The sequence below is a fragment of the Hyperoodon ampullatus genome (genome assembly GCF_949752795.1).
Source record: "Hyperoodon ampullatus genome assembly, chromosome: 14".
In the NCBI taxonomy this organism is placed as follows: domain Eukaryota; kingdom Metazoa; phylum Chordata; class Mammalia; order Artiodactyla; family Ziphiidae; genus Hyperoodon; species Hyperoodon ampullatus.
In genome coordinates this window covers 34,773,780-34,796,862 of record NC_136927.1, presented here as the reverse complement: position 1 = coordinate 34,796,862, position 23,083 = coordinate 34,773,780, and the positions used below count along the sequence as shown (strand labels likewise).

The window sequence follows — 23,083 nt, the reverse complement described above, 5'->3', positions numbered from 1 at the left end:
AGTCCCCTTATTCATTCCAAGTTGAACCTCTTTGCCTACGTTTTAAATATTTTAACCATACGATCAGTTTTAGCTCGTATTCTCAATTAAAGATAAGTGTCCAATTACCCTAAACCTCAAATATATATTGGTTTAGTTTAGAAAAAGAACTAAAAAGCCAGTAAGACAGTGTTTTGTTATACTGAAGCTCTTAAAAATTGATGTGTCAATAAATTATTTCATCAGGATTTAATACACTAATGAAGAGAAATCAGTAATTTTGGTGCATCGTGAGACAACTATATTCTCATTACCATTTAGACAGAAGTCAGAGTTTGATTTTCAAATAAATTAGCAAATAATTTTTTAAAAGGGAAAAACAGAAAGAGTACGAAATATCAATGAATTAAAAGGCAAATGGGCCAAAAGGAAAATGATGAATTTTTCCAATGATGCTCAACAAATGTTGTTTCTCTTTCTTTGACCCAAATATTCCACTTTAAAGAAGAAAATAAATATAAAATTAAATTATGTTTCCTCATCTCCATTAATGGCACCTCCTCCATCTACCCGGATACTCAAATAGGAAACCTGGGCTCTGATACACAAAGCCTCCATATCACTCATCAAATCCACCTACGCCTCCTCCCACCCCCGCCAGCAGGGTCCCAGGTTCCACCGGTCACCATCTCCTCCAGACAACTGTCACACCTCCCATCTACGCCCTCCACTTATACTCTGGCTTTTCTCCAATCCACTCTCCACACAGCAGTCGGGAGGAAAAAAAAGACAAAAAAAAAAAAAAAAAAAGAAAAACTTGCCAAAATGCCCTGATCCACGCGGCTCCACTGATGAAAACTCATCAATGGTTTCCCACTGCACTTGGGGAGAAGCCCATCCCCACAAGATGGCTAAAAGGCCACGTGGCCCTCTAGCCTCACCATCGCCCCCAGCCACGCTGGCTGTCCCCACCCCGACCCCAGAGCTCCCCTGTCCCCTCCAGGCCCTGGCACACGCTGTCCCCTCTGCCTGCCAAGCCCTCCACTCGGCTACCTTTCAGCCCTCCCGAAGGTCTCGGCTTCCACAGCGCCCCACCTAAACGAAGTCCCCTCGGAGTCCCCGAGCTCTCCCTGCACACCCACCCCAACTTACCGTCACTGACTCCTCGTCTTCAGTCTGTCTCCTGGACCCCTGCCTTTGTGACGTTAGCCTGGTTCCCTGTACACACCCAGCACCTATCACGGTGGCTCACCTGGAGTCGCTGCTCAGAACTGTTTATGAGGGAAGCAGGGAGAACTGCAGCCCAGGAGTCACTTCCTGAGGCTCCACCACGACACACACGGCAGCAGGCTCCACGGGTGCTCTGCTTCCTCACCTGCCTTTCAACACTGAACCCCGGACCCGGACCCCCCGCCTGCCTACAGACAACGGTCACCTCCTCAGCGACCAAGCCAATAAAGCATGCCTTCAGGGCTCAGCTCCTGGACCTCCGGGACCGTCGGGAGGTCACACCTAACCCCCCGCCCCAGGTTCTCCTGAGGCTGCCCCTCGAAGGCTGACATTCTATTTCCGGTCCACTGATCCACTTCTACCTGCTCTTACACATCCGAGGTTCTGGCTGCCACCTGCGGCCGAGTCTTCCCAATTTACAATCTATCCAAGCACGTGGTGGAGAGCGCCACCTAGTGGGCCTATGGACCGCCGCGGCCAAAACTGAAGCTTCATCCCCGACCGGCTCCTCTCCCCGTCCACAGGCATCCTGCCTCTCGGGCTGGGAACTCTGAGACATCTTCCCGATCTGTCCCTGACTTCCCCATAAGACAGGCCCTCGTCAACTCTGCTTTCAGGCCTCCCGCACCCTCTCCTGTCCCCTTCGAGGCCCTCCCCCCAGCCGTGGCACCACAGTGTCTCACTGAAGACAGAAACCTCACCACGTTACCTCCGTGCTCACACCGTTCACCGGCCCCTTGACTTTTCTCCCTGGTGGAGAAAATCCCCGTCTTCCAACGGGGAGTGAGGAGGCCCTCTGACACCTGCCCCCTTCATCCACCCAGCACTTTACACTCCAGCAACACCAAGTGCTATGCCCCCATCCGCACCGCGCTGCTCTGAGAGGCCTCTCTCCACGCAGACCCTGCTCACCACTCCCCACCCAGTTAAGTTACTGTTTAGTGAGCACCTATTGCCAAGGAGGGATGGCAGCCTCCCCATTCTATAGGTGACACACGGATAAGAGAAAGACCCAAACTCTGACTCCAAGGCCGGGGTTCTCCGCACTAGACACTGCCACTAGTTGATAAAACTATAGGAATTCAACCACGGGATATCCCCTCACAACTCACAATAAGTACAACAAAGTGGGAAGAACTGTGACAACGACCTGAAGCATCTTACAGCAAACGTTCTCAACCAAGTACATTATCTTCCAGTGAAGCCAAGGCAGGCCTCACAGATGTGAAGTCAGGCACAACAGATCTTCTTCTAACTTGAACCCACTTTAACTTTGAAGCAAGATGATTTTCTTGAAGCAGCTAACAGTTAAGCACATTCAGTTTATAACACTTAGCTCTGATCTTTCTAAAGAAGCCAGCCTGAGTTTCTCCATAGGTGTCTGAGACTGGAATGTGGACCCTTGGCAGAAATGCACGGTCAGATCAAAGGTGGTCTTGTCCTCCACTGGCCGCCAACATAAGCACCGGCCCTTCCAGGCCCCGCACACCCACCTTACCCTGTGGCGATGATGTCAGCCAGCTGAGGCGTGTTGGGTGCGATTTTGATTGAGACGGTTTCAAAGTAGAGGTGCTCCTTCTGGGCGTGGATGGTGTATGTCCCAGTTGTTATGTTCTCCAGACGGAATGAGCCATCAGCTTTTGTTTTGACTGTAAAACAAAAACAGGCCAACAAAGGATGAGACAAAAACAACTGTGTAGTCCTCATCTACACAGGGATACTCGAGACCAAAAGCTGGCTTGTTTTCATAGAGTCGTTAAGATTTTCTTTCCTTTCCATTCCTCTCTGTGAGCAAAACCCAGCTCAGGCAAACAGGCCAGGGCCCAACGTGTCTGCCCACCTTTGATCTGGTTGTTCAGGGTGACCACCGCGTCCGGGACACCCTCTCCTTCAGGTCCGTTCAAGACCCTCCCAGTGACAGAGAATCCCATGACGTGGAACACAGGCTAGAAGATGAAGAACAGGGAGGAGGCTGTCATGTGCTTGAGCCGCAGAAGCCCCCCTCATGCCCCTCATGCCGCCACTCAGCACCCCTGCCTACACTGCCTTCTGGTGCCCCGTGCCAGCCAGCTCCCTCCCAGCTCACCCACCCGCAGCCCCTTCCCAGGTCTTGTCTTCCGCTTGGTTTATGTGTCTGGGCCCTCCTCGCTTGTGAGGGCCAGGGCTTGGCTCTCTGCACTCAGCTGGGCTCCAGCCACCCTGATCTTCGGTTCCTGCATGCTTTCCCCACGAGGGGCTTTCACACCGGCTGCTCCCTCAGCCTGGATCTCCTCCCACACCTGCAGAGGACGGGCGAGAGGCCACCCCTTCTCGTCCTTCAGGTTTAGCTCAAACTGTCACCACCTCTGAGATGCTCTAACTACCCTCTCTCGGGAGCCCCTGCCTCACGCCCCAGCCAGTTACTGTCCATCACACTAACCTACTTTCTAGGCTTCAGCAAAAACCTTCCCAATATCTGGTATGTCCTTGTTTGGTTTCTTCTAGTTTGTCTACCTCCCACTAGAATGTGAGCTTCATGAAGATAGGGACCTTTTCTGTCTTAGTCACCTGCTACACAGTAGGCACTCAATAAATGACTCCTGAATGAATGGATGGATGCATGCATGCACGCATATATGCAACAGCATTTGAGCTCTAATAAAATAAAATGGCTTCCTCTTTAGTCAGGTAGCTCTTCTTCTTTTTTTTTTTTTTTTTTTTTTTTTTTTTTTTTGTGGTACGCGGGCCTCTCACTGTTGTGGCCTCTCCCGTTGCGGAGCACAGGCTCCGGATGCGCAGGCTCAGCAGCCATGGCTCACGGGCCCAGCCGCTCCGCGGCATATGGGATCCTCCCAGACCGGGGCACGAACCCGTATCCCCTGCATCGGCAGGCGGACTCTCAACCACTGCGCCACCAGGGAGGCCCCTTTTTTTTTTTTTTTGCGGTACACAGGCCTCTCACCGCTGTGGCCTCTCCCGCTGCAGAGCACAGGCTCCAGACGCGCAGGCTCAGCGGCCATGGCTCACGGGCCCAGCTGCTCCGCGGCATGTGGGATCTTCCCAGAGCGGGGCACGAACCCGTGTCCCCTGCATCGATAGGCGGACTCTCAACCACTGCGCCACCAGGGAAGCCCAGGTAGCTCTTCTTGATCCTTCTAAAAAGACGTGGTTAACCCACTTATTAAATTATATATTCACTCAACAATCACTTTTATTAGGCACCTACCATGTCCCTGGCACTAAATCACGTGTTAGGAATACAGTAAAGAATAAGACTCAATGGTCCCGATCTCATACAGCTTACAAGCCACTCCCTGAAATTCCATTCATGTCTGTTTAAAACCTTGCATTTGGTTGTGATCTGGGAAATGTCTTTCCCCACTCACCTGCCCCCATCCTTCTGTGCAAGCCCCTTGAAGCACTAAGGACTTGACCTTCACTCTTCCATCCCCCCTCCAGGGCACAGCGCTAGAGTCAAATGCTTTACTGAATCTTAAAAGGCAGAGTCAGAACCCCACTGAGAATGTGACCTAAAAGCTAGCTCCCACCAGTTTAAGCTACTTTAACGCAGTACTTTCTAATGTAACATTAAAAGAAAACGATTAAATTTAATTTTTTCAATAACTGTAACACTGGGTGGTCCACTTATGAAAGACTGCTGTTTTCTTCGGGGATTTACTCTATCTAGCAAATTTTCTACAGTAACCATTTTCTACGTCTGTAATTAAAGACAGAACTGTGATGAAAAACACATTTACCATCTATTTTAGGGCCTGTATCACCCCATCCATCACCCCAGCTGTCATTCCACTGCGGGCTCTGTCAGCTCTCACCTACTCAACCCGTCCCTCACTTCCACCTTGCCCCCTGCAGACTCTTCTCAACATGGCAGCTGGAGGGGACACACCTCTTCTTCTGCTCGGAACCTTTCAGCGGTGCCAACTGTCACCCAGAATGGCCCACCAGGACCTGCACAACCTACCCCACCATTTCTCTGACACTCTCCCCTCTTCCTCCCTTCTTCACTCGCTCCATTCCAGCCACCCTGGCCTTTCTGGGGCTCCCTAAACCTTCTGGTCACACTCTTGCCTCGGGACCTTTGCACCTGCCATTCCCTGTCTTAAACACTCTTCCCGCAGATGTAAGTACAGTTCGTTGCCTCTTCTCCTTCAGGTTGTCACTCAAAAGTCACCTTCACCCTAAGGCCTTCCCAAGAACAACCTATGAGACCTCAACCCTATCTTAACCTTGAAACCATATAATCTCTTTTCTTGCTTTATGTTTCTAAAGAACAAAGACTTTCTCATATACTTTCTTATTTACTTATTTGTAAGTATATTATCTCTTTCTGCCATTAGAACACGACTTCCACAAAAACAGGAACTTTTGCCTCTTTGGGTCACTGCTATACGCCCATCGCTAGAATAATACCTAAAATATATGTCATTGACACTTGGTAAATATATTTCATTGAATGAAGTAGATGTAAATAGGGCTCTGATTCTCTAAGATAAAGACATTATGTGAGAGAGGTGAAGGATCTAGTCGATCCCAGAATGAAGTGGAAGAGAGTACCTCATTCTGTTTTTTCCAACAGTACTTCTAGATAAACTGATTTTTTTTTAACACGTTTGCAACACCTGTGCCCAGGGATGGGAACCCCAACAGAGAGGCCTTACCTCAATTTTCAGGCTGTCATGTTCCACCATAAAGTCAAGTCTAGAAGGAGCAACGTCAAAGGTAATCCTCTCCCCTCTATAGAATGGAATCTGGAAGAAAAAGTCGGTTAATTACCAAGAGCCAATAACATGATTCAACCATCAATATTAACACTCAATCCAGCAGCCCACAAATAACCAGGGGTCCAAAGCAGGCAAAGAGACACTATTAATCCTAACTGTTTCAGATTTGTGCAAGAGAAAGGCTTGCACTATTCCCAGCTGTTACTGAGGGGACAGAGTTACATCTTCAGTAACTGCTAAATAAAATGGTCACGGAACTGCAGGCCAACCATTCAGTCCTTTGATATCCAAATGGCACTGACTCTTCCTATGATGTAAGTGTCCCAAACATAAACAGAACGGAAGTCGGCTTCACTCACCACAGTATAGCCCCCACTCGGCAACGAATAGAAGGAGAAGGAGCCGTCTTCTTTGGAGACCGCGTGGCACAAATACACCAGACTCTCGTCTTGGGGTTGGAACCCGGGCACTGGGGAGATGTTGCAGCCCAGGACATCCTAGGCCAGGAGAAAAAACCCAAAATGACTTCCTTTTCCACTTACATGTTCTGATTATTATCAAATAGCCATGCTTTAAAAATACTTGTAGGGGCTTCCCTGGTGGCGCAGTGGTTGAGAATCTGCCTGCCAATGCAGGGGACACGGGTTCGAGCCCTGGTCTGGGAAGATCCCACATGCCGCGGAGCAACTGGGCCCGTGAACCACAATTACTGAGCCTGCGCGTCTGGAGCCTGTGCTCCGCAACAAGAGAGGCCGCGATAGTGAGAGGCCCACGCACTGCAATGAAGAGTGGCCCCCGCTTGCCACAACTAGAGAAAGCCCTCGCACAGAAACGAGGACCCAACACAGTCATAAATAAATTAATTTTTAAAAATACTTGTATAAGTTTTATTTCACAAAATATATATTTCTGAAACCTAGGACAGAGCAGAGGACATAGTAGAATGTAAAATCTTTACATTCAAGTTTGAAAAGTTAAAAATGGTCACCGTCCTCCAGGTAAGAAACCAGAGTGGCCCAAGTTCACACAGCTGGTCAGAGGAAGAGCTGGGATTTGTCTGAACTTGGGTCTGTTTGATTTCAAAGCCAGTACACTTTCCACTGAATTCCACTGCCTCCCAGTGCAGACATTCAATTTCTTGTGAGTCAACAGAGAAACACAAGGTTCTTAAATGCTGAAACTATAAATCAACCTTGACCTGCATTTTTTTTATTTAATTTTTTTAAATTGAAGTATAGTTGGTTTACAATGTTGAGTTAGTTTCTGGTATACAGCAAAGTGATTCAGTTACACATATATATATATATTCTTTTTCAGATTCTTTTGCCATTATAGCTTATTACAAGATATTGAATATAGTGCCCTGTGCTACACAGTAGAACCTTGCTGTTTATCTATTTTATATGTAGTGGTGTGTGTATCTCTTAATCCCAAGCTCCTAATTTATCCCTCCCCACCTCCCGCTATCCCCTTTGGTAACCGTACGTTTGTCTTCTAGTCTGAGACTGGCCTGCATTTTAAACCGTGTATTCTTAGTCTGTGATCCCCTGTGCCCCCAGCCCTGCCCACAATCTCTCTTGTTCTTCACTCTTCTTTGCTTACCTCTTTGGTTACTAAAGAAGAGAACAGAAGAAACTTCACCCCTTTCATGGGTTCCCCGTCACTGCGGACAGAGCCAGACACGTTGTAGCCAGCCACTATGAGGGGGCCCGCGGCATTGGCGTTGGAGGTCGTTACTCGTACAGTGGTGCTCGCCTACAAGAGAAGGTGTCAACTTCCAAAAGAATAAACACAAAGCGTTTAACAACACGAGGACGTGCTAACACTAAAATATTAACTGGGGGGAAGCAACATACAAAATTGCACGTGTAGTACCATAACAACTGTTTTTTAATTCGCAAAATGAAGTGAAGGGAACTGTGGCAAAATGGAGATGATGGTGATTTCGTCTAGATGGTAACAATTTACCTCTTTTACAGTTTTCCACCTTCCAGATTTTCCACTTCCACTCCTTTATGCTCTTCTGTATGTTCCAATTTTTTTTAATGAACATGCTTTATTTTTTCCATGTTTAATGGTATGTATGTGTGTATTTTTAAACTCTTTGTCAAAGTATAATTCACATGGGGAACACTGCACACAGTCTCAGCGTCCAGCACAGTGGTTTTCCCAAACTCACCATGCATCCAACACCCAGACACAGAACAGAACCAGCACCCTAGAAGCTCCCCTCATGCTCATTTCCAGTCACTACTCCCCCAAAGGGCAACCATTATCCTGACTTTTAACAGCCTGCTTTACTTTAAAACACAATTTTACATGAATAAACTCAAATTCCTTTATGTATACAATTAACAAACAATGCAAACCTTAAAATGTATTCTATTTATAATGTGTAAGCTATGGAGTTTTAAATGAAACATTTTTCAGTGTTGCCCAGAAGAGAAAAATCCTGAAAACAAAGTCATAAACAGAATACAGACATATCTAGGTGTGAAACTATATCATCAATTATAAATGCGTAAAACTTACAAGGTAAAAACTGAAATACTGATGCTTCTTTAGCAAAACAATGAGACACAGCCTCAAAACTAATATAAAAACTAAGCCTGTCAAAATGTTCTTTAAGTCTTAACTTCAATTTGTTTCTTCACAGTTATTACAGAACCTCGCTTAGTATTTTTCTTCCTTTTTTGCTCTTTTATTATAAACTATTTCAGTCAAACAAAAACAGATATAGGGATCTATACCAAAGAACACCTATATAAGTTCCAACCAGCTAAAGAATAAAAGAGAAGAAATACAATTCTAGACCCTTGCAGATGCCCACGTCCCCTTCCTCCCTCCCTCTACAAACATCAGTACCATAATGAATATACTGTTTGCCATTCCCATTCGTGTCTTATAATTTTCTACGTGTGAATGTATCCATAAGTGGTATTATCATAAGTGTTTCTAATGACTATATAAACGGTATCATATTTCCTTATCCTTCAGCAATTTGCCTTTTCCCTTCAACTTTATGCTTTTAAGCACAGTCATATTGATATGCGTAGCTCTGGTTCATTCATTATTGCTGACATACAGAATTCTATTGTGTGATGAAACCACAACCCATTCTGCTCTTAATGGACATTTAGGTTGTTTATAGTATTCTGCTACTACAAACAAAGCTGCAATAAACATTCTTATACATTCTCCTTGGGCACATGTACAAGAGTTTCTAAATTGTTAAGTGTATTTATAGATTGTTGTTACAGACTAAAAAAAGAACAATAAAATAATCTCATCGGGTCCTTCTGGTGTTGATTTAGCTTAAAATAGCTACAGTTAATAACAGACCAATTTCACAGCAGTATGACAATGTTGTTACCTAAAACTGAAACCAATATAAGCAACATCTGCTACACGGAGGGAGTTTTCCTGTATAAGTACCACCAAACTAATCAGCAGCACCATTGTGTTTTTCCATCGACTTCTAGAAAAACCATAAAATCATTTCATATCTGGAATCGAAAACCTTTACATTTGTCCCCAAACCAGCACACTGTTGGCATGGCCATCGACATAACTGAAATAAATGCTCACCTCTTTCAATGGCCAGGTTGGATGAGTTGCAAGGATTTCATAATCTCCAGGAAGAACTTTAAAAAACGCAAACCTAAGAAATACAAAATACCACTTCACTTTCTGCCAACAACCCGAGCACTTCTAATTTTAGGACAACTATTGGAAGCATAAGAAAACAATGTTTGAGTTATCACGAACTTGCCCTTAGCCAGTTAAATGAGCATAAATGAAATTCAATCCTTCGCTGTACAAATCCTCATCAGACAACATTTATTGGGCACTGGCTGTGTGCAAGGAGAGGGGTTCATTTGCTAATGGGAGGGAAGGCTGATGTTTCCCTTAACCCCAGAAATTTCTGGCCTAAAAACCAGTCCCTGTGGTTCAGCAAGGATCAGTCACAGAACATTCAAGTGTGTGTTGACAGAGTGAGAGGCATGAACAGAAGAGAAGGGAAGCATCCAAAGCAGAAGAAGTGGGAAGGGATGAGAGGTGGGTAAAGAACAGAGGACAGACCCGATAAGCTGAGACGGACGCTTACACAAGATGACACTAAGCGCTAGGGGAGGGCAGGTGACAAAGAGCGTGACTCCTACCCCAGAGTTTATTAAGACCTGTTATCAGACACAAATAGAAGCCAATCTGGGTTCTTGCACAAAGCAACTGTGATGAAACCAGAAGCTGACAAAGATTATTCTAGTAGCTGTGAACAAACCAAGACCAGAGTGGGATGAGCTGAGGACGGAAGTACTACTACCACGTTTCTGCCACATTTAGCCCTTTAGATTTGCAAATCATCAGACCATGAAAGGGCTAATTCCAGCGATATGAAAAATTTCATGCAATTTCTTCTTCTGTGGTGGTATTATATTACATCCAATGTTGCCTGTAATAACTGGATAGAGCTTGGAAATCAGTTTGCTACAAAAGAGTTGACACTGCCACTGGATTTTGGCCTGGGTAAGATTCAGCCTCTACTTCACGTTCACAGCATCCCGGTTCTGCGCGTTACTGTCAGTTTAGTTAGCGCACAGGAAAGAGATTTGGAAAGTGATTCGGAAAGTTCAAGTCACTTTTCCCAGCACGGTCAGCAGCAAATTACTGAAACTAGAGAAAATGGAAGTCCCACCCCCTCCTCTGATCCTCTACAGATCGGGGAGGGGGTTGGAGAGGCATCAATAAGTATTTTTCAAAACTGAAATATAATTTCAACAATCATCATTTAAAAATTGGATGATGTACTGACAGACTCATTACAAACTTCTATTTTGCAGTTTAGTCATATTTGTGGATTGAAGCAGTCAGTGGTGATTTGCGTGCTTTCAACATCATCAGGTGGAACTATTCTGATATGAATCTTGGCACATCTATTAACATTTACAACTCAACGATATAAATCCATTACATAAATGCTTTAAATTTGACTCAGCAAGGTTAAATAGTCATTAGTTCCAACTACAAAATGATTGTGATGTAATAATGATAAAATGATTTTTAAAAATCGAAACTGAGCTAATCTATATTGAGCTAAGTTATTAAGCATATATTCTATGCCAGACAGTTTGAAATGATAATATCGTAATTTAATCTTCTCAATAACCTTAAGAGGTAGGTTCCATGATTATCCTCATTTATAAATGAGGAAACCAAGGCACAGAGGCGTTAAGTAACTTGCTCCAGGGCAGACAGCTAGCAAATGGGGGAACCAGGATTCAAACCCAGGCTGTCGGGCTGCAGAGCCAGTCCCAACCATTAAATGAAGGCCTACCATGTGCCAGGCCCTGCAGCAGGTGCTTTATTTATCTCATATTTAATCAGTGCATCAATGCTAGATGTAATGGGTCAAATGACTTCCATTTTACAGATGAGGAACTTGAGGCCCTGAGGGGCAGGAACCCGTCTGAAGTTGAGAGGCCGAAACAGGATTTGAACCCAGGTCTCCCTAAATCCAAAGCTCCCCACACATCAGGGCCCGGCTCTAGCCTCGGGGCAGGGCGTAACACGCATGACTCACTTTCCGCCAGGCTGTGTGACTGTGGACTGGATCTTTGCTTCTGTGCCTGTGTTTCTCAGAGACACCTGAACTCCTGCGGGTCCCAGGGGCTGCCCTTTGCTGAGAACCTGCCATGGAGACGGAGGAGTTAGGAGCCACCCGGCAGCAACGTTCTCCTCCCAGCCACACGGTCCATCCTGCTCCCCACATGAAGCCCATGACCTTCTTTGGGTCAAGTTTCCTTGGAAAAGATAGTAGAGATTGTGGATACCCTTCCCAGGGAGGCTTGGGGACAGGGACAGGGAACAGCAACAGTAAAATGACACTTTGTTTCATTGACTCTAAGACACCTTCAATTAAAGATGCACAATTATTTTACAAACCACTGCGAAATAAATACCCAGGGTCCCCATCTCTAACAAGAAACCCACACAAAAAGCCGGGACCAAAGGCCCTCACTCTCAGGGTCAAGGGAAAGGAGAATAAACCCACCATGAAGAAAAAGGAAGGCAATAAATATGCGCATCTCAACCGTGGTGCTGGGTGCGGGGAGGGGGAACTCTCCCCTGAGAACCTGTCCCTCTAAAAAGCCATCCTGGCATCTATACTCGGACAGGGGAGTGACCAGCAACCTAGACCCGGCCCCTAAAAACACCTGCTACGTTTTACATGCAATTTCATTGAGCTCCCAGGCCCTCTTGAAGCTTATCTGTGGGTCCCTTGTGGGCTCAAAGCCCCCAGTTTAAAAACGTCTTGCTTTTTTAAAGGTAAGAGAAGACCCAGTATGTACCACAGCGCAAACGTGACAAATGCCAAACCTTTCCATTCACGGAGAAGCCCGTGAACACGAAGTTGACGTCCCCGCCCTTCGTGCAGATGTCGCTCACACCATCCACGTAGAGCTCCACGGTGGTTGGCTCTGCCCAATGACAGGGGGAGGGGGGAACAGGGTACAGGACACAAGAGCAAGCTGAGTTCTGGGACAGGATGAAACTGTCTGCGTCAAAAACATTGAACTGCTTAACTTTCACTGTATTCACTTTTGAGCCACTCACGTGGCTTGAAATCCGAAGGCACAAGGAGATACACAGGGAAAAGTCTCCTTCCCACCCCTACATCCTACACCCACTCCCCCACCCCAAAGGGAACCAGAGTTTACAGTGTGATATACTTTTGTAAACAGTCTTGCAGCTGAGCTATATCTGAGTCCCATGGAAAATCCAGTGAGTGCCAAAGAGTTTTATTACTGAACGCCCACCACAGACCAGGCACTGAGCTAAGTACACTTAATCCTGACAACTATCTTAGAGGTAGCTAGTAACATCTGCAGCTGATTGAGGGGTAAAGTGGGGCACAGGAAGGTTAAAGAATCTCCTAAAATCACAGAGCTTGTGAGGGACAGAGCCCAAATTCAACCCCAAAAGTCTGGCTCCACATCCGTCTCCTGACCAAGTACAGGAGTTTGGCCACATTATACCAGGACTGTAAACTCCAATGTCCATAGTAACCGGGTGGATTAGAAGTCAGCAGACTGGCCAAGTGCGGACTGCCGCAAATGGAAAAAGGGGGACAGCTTCTACCAACTACTGCCACATGACCCAGTGCTGCCCAAGCTTCCACCTTCTCAAGAACTGGAAATCTGGATTTTATGTGCTGTGTCCTGATTTTTCAATATTAGCAACTAAGTCAAATTTAAAAAAAACTGAAGAGTTCATCATAACAGGGGTTAAAGTTGAGTTTTAAAAAGATTAGGAAGACCATGAAGTGAGAAGCAGAGGAAAAAATGGACCAGTCGAGAGAATTTCTAGTAAAATGAAGAATGACACACATACACAGGGGAAAGCACCAGTGAAAAATGGACAAAACCTTGAACAGGCAGCTCACAAAAAGAGGATATCCAAATGGCCAGGAAACCTATGAAAAAGTGCTCAATCTCATGGTCCATCAGGAAATGCAAATCAAAAGCACAATGCGAGGCCACCACTCCATCACCAGGACAGCTAAGATGAAAGAGACTGACAGCCGGTGCTGGTGAGGATGTGGAGGTCTGAACTCTTACACACGGCTGGTAGAGCAAAGTTTTGCGACATCTACCTTGGCTGTCCGGCAGTCTCTACTAGGGCTGAACATGTAAAAAGTCTATCACCCAGCAATTCCACCCTGGTATATACTCAACAGAAATGTAGACATGTGTGCACCACAAGATATATACAAGGATGTTCGCAGGAGCACTGCTCCTAGTGGCCAAAACTGGGGCACAGCCCAAATGTCCGCCAACAGTAGAGGGGGTAAATCACTTGATATTCACACAGCAGGAGAATGAACTAATATACTAACACATAACACATAATAAGGATGAATTCTGTGAAAATTGTCAAGAGAGAGAAACCAGGCACAAAAACGTACCCTGTGTGATTCTGTTTACATGAAGTTCAAAACAGACAAAATAATCTATAATTTTAGGTCGGGCGGCGCAATTAGCAAGTGCCTGGGATGGGGCACTTCTGGGTGCTGGTCAGGTTCTGTCTTGTCATCTAAGTGGTGGTTACATGAGTGTGTTCGTTTTGTGAAAATTCATCACCTGATATCCCTGTGATGAGTACAGTTATCGGAAAGTATGTTATAATTTAATTTAAAAACTTATTAAAAGAAAAAGAACTGACAAGAAGGGAGGGGATTCAAAGAAAACACTCCTGCAAGCCACCGATCTGTGACGTCTCTGGCAGATTTGTCGTCTCTCTGGCCGTGGGTTGGCTTTGACTCCCCTCCGCTTTTCTGGACCGCACCAGCCAGGCACCCCCGGCCGTGAACTGAGAAAGAGCTTGTCGCCCAGATGCAAGTTGGCTGTCGCTGCCACTGTGACAGCAGGGACTCAGTTCTTCCCCTTCTAACTCACAGGCAGGCCTGGTAGGAACAACTGGGCCCTCCACGTCTCCCCGCAAGCTACAGAACTGGGGTCACACACCCTCTACCGAAACGTCAAGGCTCTGCTCTCCAAAAACACCAGCCACGTCACAGCAGGACCCCTTCTTCTGATCCAGCCCACTCCCGCTCCTCTGACTTTGCTAAAAGACAGTCACCTCAGGAAAGTCTGGAGCTTTTGTTTGTACGTGTGCGGAAAGACTGCTTTTAAGTATTTACTAATTAATTGCCAATTATGTGCCAGCGATTCTGAACACATAAATACACTGGTCCATTAATCCTCCAGTAGCCTGTGAGGCAGGTACTACTACTCTCCTGACCCCTAGTGAGAAGACGGATGCCGACCCAGCGGAAGTAACTCGTCCAAGGTCGTCACAGAGCTGGTAAGGCCCAAGGCTGTCAGATCTTCTGATCTCTTAAGAGAAGTAAATCTGGATTTTTATGTCAAGTCTCACAATGTTTAATGTTGCCATTAATTCACTGAAAAAATTTTTTTAAAAACACTGAGGGGGCTAAGAAAGAAGCCATCCTGGAAGAGGAACAAAGTCCCCACTCCTGACCTCTATATTCATCAAGTTCTACTGGCACTTAATGAACGAAGCTGCTAAAGTGGAGTTTTCTGAGAGGTACAAGAAAAGATGCCTACTTTAAGAAACATGACAGAAAATCTTAAGGTAGGTCTAAAGTAACTCCAATCTACTCTAAAGTAATAGGGGCAAGGCGGTTAAAAAAAACCCTCTTCCACACTAGAAAGGAATCCTTAATATTTTAACAATCTATGCACTCTGTCAATTTAAATTAATATTCAGCATATAACCTAATCCTTTACAGAGTGTACCTGGTTATTTGTTAACTTACCAAAACTCCACCCTAGAGGAGGCTCAATCTTCAGAATGAAATCTCCCTACAAGGAGAAAAAAAAAAATCACTGCAAAGGACTAAGAACTGATGACTATTCAACTAGTTTAATTTAGTTTAGTGCTAGCCTATTATCTAGAATTTTCCCACCTGAAATGGAATTCCAAGCATAAACTCTGTACTTGTAAATGGTAGTGAGCTCTTGATTCCCTTCATGTGCTGAAATCTCAACCCCCGAACCTCCCGTTTAACCCATCAAAGAGTTACAAAGACTCTGTATTCAGAGCTCTTGGTCTTTTGATTCCAAACATTCTATTAATCCAGTCTCCTGTTAACCCCTCATATGACTAAGGTTGCCAGGGTCAGCCAGATCTTCAGGAACTAAAGTCATTTCTTAAAACTAGATTTTACATACACCCTTGAGTGAAGGGTTCCTTGAGAATGTTTTAATAGTTTAAAAAAAAAAAAAACAGATTTCAAGACCCAACTAGTCTACCTCTAGAAATCAATCTTATGTATTGTGCATAAAGATGTAAGTTCAAGAATATTTATTGCTGTGTGGTTAGTAATAATAATTTTAAAAACTGGGAAAAAGCCTCTGTGTCTATAGAGAAATTGGGAATAAATTAGTTTGGCCTGCCTCTGACATGTGTGCAGCCATTAAAAGGAAGGTCCATACATGCTGATGTCCAAAGTGTGCCAAAACACCACCACAGGGAAAAAAAATCACATTGCAGAACAATGCCTAGTGTTTGAGTCCATTTGTATTTTTTTTTAATCAAAAGCAAAACTACACAGTATATTAACTACTTTTGCAACTTCCTGTGAATCTATATTTCCAAGTAAAAAGTTGAAATGTGGGGAGAATGAGGGGTGGGAGAACGGGTATGCATGGATACCCATCTATGTGCACATGTGTTTGTGTATCTGCATATATGTACATGCATGTATATTCGTGGATATCCGTACAACTCTAAATACACAGAAAGTCATCTGCTAGGATACACACTGAAACTTTTATCAGGGGTTATCACTACAGAGGGAGGGGGGTTTGGGGGATAAAAGATAAACTTTACTTCATAAACTTCTAAACACCTTGATTTTTTTCACAAAGCTCATGAATTCACATATTACTTATATAATTCTTTTTAATGATATTTTAAGCCGCTTGCAAGTAAAGGGTTCTATTAAATCAGGGTTTCTCAGCCTTAGCACTGGTGACATTTGGTCTGCCCCATACAGCATGGCAGGATGTTTAGCTCCATTCCTGGCCTCCACTGACGAGATAACTGCACCACTCTCCCTCCCTCACAGTTGTAACAACCAAAAATGTCTCCAGATGTTGCCAAATGTCCCTGGAGACATTGAGAATCACTGCATTCAATCAAACCAGTTCATAAGCTTGGCCAGAATTTGGCCAGAATTACCATACTCCACTTACAACTTACAAAACATGAGTATTTGCACATGTGGGAAAGCCACTCTCCTAGTCAGCACAGCCCTGTGGGTCACACTGACAACTTCCCATCGTAAAAGACTAAAGTACTCTCCCCTCTTACCTTATCATACAAGGGGATCATAAAGTAACCATTGTTAGGGGCACAGTCTGTCTGGTATTTCAAAGTCCCATGCTTGGTGTACAACTTTATCTAGAAAGGAAGGAAAGAAAAGAGAAGTCATAATATCACTGTTGAGAATTAGCTACATATAATGCACCTGAATGCATTTAGTCAAAATGCATTTGCTAAGGACCTACCATATGAAGCTACTAACACTAGGCATTAGGTCAGAGGGAAATGATAAGTATCCCCAAAATAATGTGATTTGATATTTTTCAGGTTAGAAACTATCTCCCAAAGTCATATTTTTTCAATGGTTTTCAGTTTATTTTAGTGTCTGTCTCTACGTTGTTTCTGGGTCTAAAACAAATTTTCAAATTTTGCTGTTAGTAAGGGGCTTGTTAAAATGCAATTCCTGGGGCGGGTTGGATTGGAAGTTTGGGACTAGCAGATGCAAGCTATTATATATAGAATGGATAAACAACAGGTCCTACTGTGTAGCACAGGGATCTATTTTCAATATCCTATAATAAACCTTAATGGAAAAGAATATGAAAAAGAATATATATATATATATATATATGTATAACTGAATCACTTTGCTGTACACCAGGAACTAAACACAACACTGTAAATCAACTATACTTCAAGTTTTTGTAAAGTACCTTAAAAAAATGCAATTTCTGAGCCCCACATCTGTTTCTAAAATAGAAGGTCTGAGGTGAGGGCCAGGGATCTGTATTATTTACCCTAAAGAGTTCCAATGCTTGGAGTAACATCCATCTAGAAACTTTTAATGTTAATAATCTGTAACTATGATAACAGAATTGGGTCACACCAGCTAAGAAGATGTATAAAGCAGCAGACTCAGAACGTGCGCACTTAGGAAAAGAACACAGTGAAATTACGTACAGACTGCAGGCTCCCCTTGGGCGGTGACCACGGCTTACATTCCATGGCGCCTGGATCAGTGTCTTATTTAGCGTAAGTACTCAATAAATACTCAAACTTGTTCACAGGCCATAAAGAAATTCAGATGCATGCACTTAAAGCAGGGACTAAAAATCCGGCTGTCCAGAGGGGCCATGGAAGTCCTATCAAGGGGCATTCACTTAAAGAGAGACAGATTGCTACTTAACCCAAGCCAAGTTTTGCAGCCCAAAGATCAGCTGGTTTTCCAGAGAAATCAGGAATGCAGTTTTTAATGTGAAATCTCCTGATTGTTAAAGAATTAGCAACCAATAAGTTTTTCTTTTTTAGGGATTTCTGTCTGCTCTGTTCACTGAACTGAATATCCCCACCAGACACAAGGCTTCTGCACATGCCGGGGCTCACTCAACAGTTACTGACTGAGTGAATATGATGGAAAAACACCCAGAAGGGAAGAGAGCTGGAGAAGAGCGAAGGTAGTTTTACTGGGACACAGAAAACACAATCAAGAAATGATTATGAAATATCTTATTTACATTTCTTGCATAAAGCACAGGTCAGGGCACAGAATGGCAATATACATTACACATATGAAACACCTCATTTCACAATCAGAAATTAAGAAAGAATGAGTGTCTCAGACCACCTGGACAGGCAGCCCTAGGGCTCAGGGAACACATTTCATACTGGGGCACAAAACCTGTCCTCTGCTCTCAAGGTCACTATTAGTGTTTGGGGTGGGAGTGCCCCTTACTGCCTTCACTTTCCTCCTGGAGCCCCAGGAAACTACAAGTTGCAAAGCCTTTCCAGGCGGCTTCTGCAATGTCCTGTGCCCACAACCCAGGAGGTGGCATGGGCACCCAGAGATCCTAGGAGCCCTGCCACTGTCAGTGGGTAGATTCATTAAACGCCTGACTTCTTAAGACCAATCGTCTTGAAGGTGACGATTGATTAACTTCTTTAGAAAATACATGATGCTGGGTTCTGCTGCCTCTCACCCAACACCATCTTACAGGAATAAAAATTGGGACTTGGAGCAAGGCCAGGTCAAAGAGCTAGTGGGAGGTGAATCTACTTCCTACCCCTCCCCCAATCCTCAGTAACCTACTTTGTAGAACACACTGGTCCAACCCTTCACCGCAGCCCTCCAGCTACCTGCACAGAAGCAGCTCAATGTGCTTTCAGACAGACAGCCTTTGGGGTCTTAGTCCCCACTCCCTTCTCTTTTTCAGCCACTTCCTTTTTTCTCTCCCCAATTCCCTTTTCTGCCCCATCATCAGTACCCTCCTGAAACAGAGGCCAGCCCTCCCTCGGGTCCCTTCCCATTTGTCCTGCAAGTGACTTTCTATCCCTACCTCCATCTATCTCCCTTCTTCTCACAAGCTTTCTGGGTCATAATTCCACTAGGCTAATAATCATCTAACTGAACAGGGCTTTGCAACTTAATAAAAAGACTCCTGCACAAATCTCTAGTGTAATTCCAATAACTACCCAGTACAGGCAGCTGACAACTCTACATTTTCAGAGGAAAAGGGGTCCCATGGGGGAAACCAGGGAAATTAAAAATAGTTTCCCAGCCCCAGAGATGCCAAGAGAGATCTACTGGGTCAGGATCTCTGGGATGGGAATCCATGCTCTTTAAAAGCTCCCCAGGGTGGTTGGAGGAGCAGTGGATTAGAACTTTGCGGGGACTCTCTGTTGTGTGGGTAAGACTTGCTGTATCTAGGTTCTGGAATATAGGTTTCAGAAATCTCAGTTTCAGGAGGTCTGTGTTCCTGGGAGTTTGAGCATCTGGGGTATCAGTCCTAAGGGGTCTGGGTCCTGCTGAGACTGGGTTTTAAGAGATCTGGGGCCTGGATTCTGGGGATCTGGAGTTTAGGTTTTGAAGAATCTGGAGTCTTGATTTGCAGGATCCTTAGTTTTGCGTGACCTAATAAAAGTTTTAGACCACCATCATCGTCACCAAAAATGTCCCTCACACCCATGTGCACATACCTTCGGGGCCCCGCCCCCGCCCCCACTCCGTAGCTGACCCCAAGATAAGAACCCTCACTCCAACGCGACTGGGGAGGAGATATTGGAGACCCGCGGAGAGCGGCGCCTTTAAAAAGGAAAGGACTCCCAGAGTGGGGGGCTGGTGGCAACTGCTAGGTGTCAGAGGCGAGGCCACCGCGGCTCAGAGAAGTTGAGCGATTGGCCCGGGGTCACACAGCGAGCTCCGGGCCGCGGGGCGGGCGCTCACCTCGATGAGCGAGTAGTTGATCTCCACGTCCGACTTGACGAAGCCCCCGCAGCCCACCACGATGTCCTCAGAGCCGCGCGCCGGCCCCACGCCGCTCAGCAGCAGCACCACGGTGGCGACCACCACCACCGACCCCGGCGGCCCCACGCCCCGGCGCTCCCGCATGGTCCTGCCTCTACTGCCAGACCCTCCGCAGGCCTCCAGGTCCCGCCCCTCAAACCGCCCGCGGCCTGCAGCTTCCTCCTCCACGGGCGGCTGACAGCCCAGTCCCCGCCCCGACACGGCCGCGCGTGCGCGATCCGGCCGCACGCCCACTCCCCCAGGCAAAAGAATTAAGGCCCATGCTCAGCAACAAAACGAGACCACTTGTGCCCTCTGGAGGCCTGGAGGACTCCGCGCACCGTCAGGCAGGTGCAGTTGCAAGGTGTGTGTGTGTACAGTCATAAACTACATAGCTAAACCCTACTTTGGAATTCAGTAGCACTGAAACTGGAAAGGACTGTTGATCGAAGTATCCAACAACTTTCCCGAATCTTTTTGACCGTAAATTTCACAAGTATAATCTCAAACCCCTTTTAGGGATTTGTGTCAACTGGTGATAAATGATGAATTCGTTTTTTTTAAAGAAAAACATGTCATTTAAGTTCAGCATAATATTTAAAAGGTATTTAAATTTTATTTAATCCCAGCTCTAATGACATTTGTATAGAAACAAACTTTGAGGGTTTTCCCCCAGTAAGCAAGAGATGCATGCAGTTTGATTTACTTTGAACTAGCTCTGTGAGACGATGCATGATTTGTCTGCAAATAAGTTCCAAAACCAGCACGTTATATTTTGTCCTAAGACTGAGTGTATAACATAGTGTAGATGAACTACAAGTCACCACATCAAAATAGACAAAAATTGCTTTTCTGACCTGATATTTGAAAGTCTTCCATTTTACTCCTGAAAACATCAAGTGCTTTATTTTGATAGTTTTTAATACTTTGTTTCTAAATGATGAGGTAAAAGAAAAGATTTCCCACTGAAATTTGCCATTGTGGCTAAAACTCAAGCACTATAATACAATTATGAATCACAATGATTTTAAACTACACAATCGTCAAAACCTTCACAGTGGCTACAATGCAACGATACACCCACTGAGGATTTCAATCATGAGCACATCAGATTTCTGCTTCTCACTCTGCATTCTCACTCCAAATACAGTGAGATTCTCATCTGTTCAATTATAAAGAGAAACTATTTAAATAATGGTTTTATTTTCTGAGGTTCATTATTTATCATTACAATGGAAACAGATGCCCTTTACTGTCCCTAACATAAATCCCTGGTTTGTCTTAGCAAATCACCACGGGAGTGAAAGCCATCGATTAGGAAATGCTGGCCTATGGAATCTTCTTATCTTACAGAATGGTAAACTGAGGCCCAGAGAGGGAAAGGGACTTATCTAGGGCTCGGCACACAGCCATGTGTTGTTCAGAGAGCTGGAAAGTAGGCTTTGGGATGCCCGAGTTCTGTTCTTGGCTCTTCCTCTGTGTTCTTCCTGCCTTCCTAACCATTCTCCCTCAAACTTTCACCATTCCCCTCAAATTCATCTTCAGGTATACAAAGAAATAAAGCACTAGGACTGTGGCAATGCCAACTGGAGTGGGGGTTTCAGGGAGATGGGGCTCAAGCCTCCCCATAATTTCCATCAGCCTCCACCAAAACCACCTCAAATAAACAGACGTGATCTGAATGTAAACAGCAGACCATCCACACTCAGCCTCAAGACAGATCCTTGAGTTTCTGTGTCCCTGCTCCTCCAGAACTCCCAGGCAGGAGGACAGCTGAAGGCATACTGCCTAGGCCCCAGACCAGGGCTGGAGAAACTCAGAAAAGGAAAGGGGAAAAGGCCAGGGAACCCATGCTGTGGAAGGCCTGCCGGAGGCGGGAAAAAGAGGACAAGAAGTAACAGGGCAGCATGGAGAGCGCAAAGGATTTGAATTCTTCACTCAAACTGAGCACCTGTGCTTGTCGGTCTGAAAAAGCTGAGTCTTTCCTTCCTATCTTGAAAGGAATACATGCTCATTGCAGAAGGAAAGAAAATAGAAAAGGGAAAGCAAGGAAAAAGAAAAATTAGGATTCCCATGACCACTGCTTTAGAGCATTTCCATCTTTTCATTTATGAATATATGTTACATAGAGTCATCTCCCAAAAGAACTCGTGGCTGGGGACACACCTTGCTTTAAGACCCAGAAGAAGAAGGTAAATGACTTGACTTCCTTCCCCACTTTCCCCAACTTAAGCATATACTTTTTTCCTTTGAAAACATATCACAGGCTATTTTGTATTATAATCTCTTTTTTTCACTTAGCATTCAGCAACCATATTTCCGTATTAAATATATTTCTGGAATGGCGCTTTGAACCACAGCTTAGTAACCTAGGGATGAAATAATACTACTAATGCTAATAAGAGCTAACTCCGCTTGCGCGTTTACTGTGTGCCTGGCACTGTGCTAGACGCTTTGTTAGTCATCTTAAAATCTTCCCCCCACCGTAGAGGCAGACAATGTCCATCCCACAGGTGAGGAGACTGCGGCTCTAACTAACCAGGCGGTACCCCCATCCCCCGTGCCGGTTGTTGGACATGTGCACACCTGTTGGGTTCACTTATCAGGATAAATTCCTGGAATTCTTGGTCCACAGTATTCGGGAAGCTTGCGATGACATTTGTTCCAGGGGGAAGGGGGGTCATAAGGGGATGCCGCTGCACTTTCTGGGGCTCCGGGTTGCCCTCCCCCGCTGCCTGCTGGGGCCTCCTTTAGCGCCCCTCCACCTCGCCTCCTTTCACCCCTTCGCGCCCCACCCCCGCCGCGCGGCCGGACCTTGCCCGGGGCCTCGCAATCCCGGCGCTCGAATCCCCGCCCCTTGCACGGCGGAGCGCGGCCAAGGAAGCTGTCCAGGGACCCATCGACAGTCTGACAGACAGAGTGACGGACGCACGGCGCCCGATGGCCGCGCCTGGCGAGCCCTGCGCGGGCCCGGAGGTGAGTGTCTCCATCCCGCCCCATTCTCCTTTTCGGGTTCGAGAGA

At 45.5% G+C, this 23,083-nt stretch overlaps 2 protein-coding genes across 2 annotated transcripts in view; one reads left to right on the top strand and one right to left on the bottom strand.

The window, feature by feature from the left end:
* LOC307063813 (BOS complex subunit NOMO1) overlaps positions 1-20,166 on the bottom strand; it is a gene marked incomplete at its 5' end in the record, with an annotated part of 52,797 nt that extends 32,631 nt beyond the window's left edge. Inside the window, 11 exons of the mRNA XM_079720125.1 lie at positions 2,708-2,858; positions 3,050-3,155; positions 5,868-5,957; positions 6,290-6,427; positions 7,533-7,685; positions 9,519-9,591; positions 11,512-11,618; positions 12,309-12,409; positions 15,271-15,316; positions 16,830-16,919; positions 20,002-20,166. Of these exons, the coding sequence (XP_079576251.1) occupies positions 2,708-2,858; positions 3,050-3,155; positions 5,868-5,957; positions 6,290-6,427; positions 7,533-7,685; positions 9,519-9,591; positions 11,512-11,618; positions 12,309-12,409; positions 15,271-15,316; positions 16,830-16,919; positions 20,002-20,166 (1,220 nt within the window). The remainder of the gene's footprint in view (positions 1-2,707; positions 2,859-3,049; positions 3,156-5,867; positions 5,958-6,289; positions 6,428-7,532; positions 7,686-9,518; positions 9,592-11,511; positions 11,619-12,308; positions 12,410-15,270; positions 15,317-16,829; positions 16,920-20,001) is intronic.
* A 2,835-nt stretch (positions 20,167-23,001) lies between these two features.
* The window catches only part of ABCC6 (ATP binding cassette subfamily C member 6), a gene marked incomplete at both ends in the record, with an annotated part of 62,624 nt that continues 62,542 nt past the window's right edge, over positions 23,002-23,083 (top strand). Inside the window, one exon of the mRNA XM_079719696.1 lies at positions 23,002-23,037. Coding sequence (XP_079575822.1) covers positions 23,002-23,037 — 36 coding nt within the window. The remainder of the gene's footprint in view (positions 23,038-23,083) is intronic.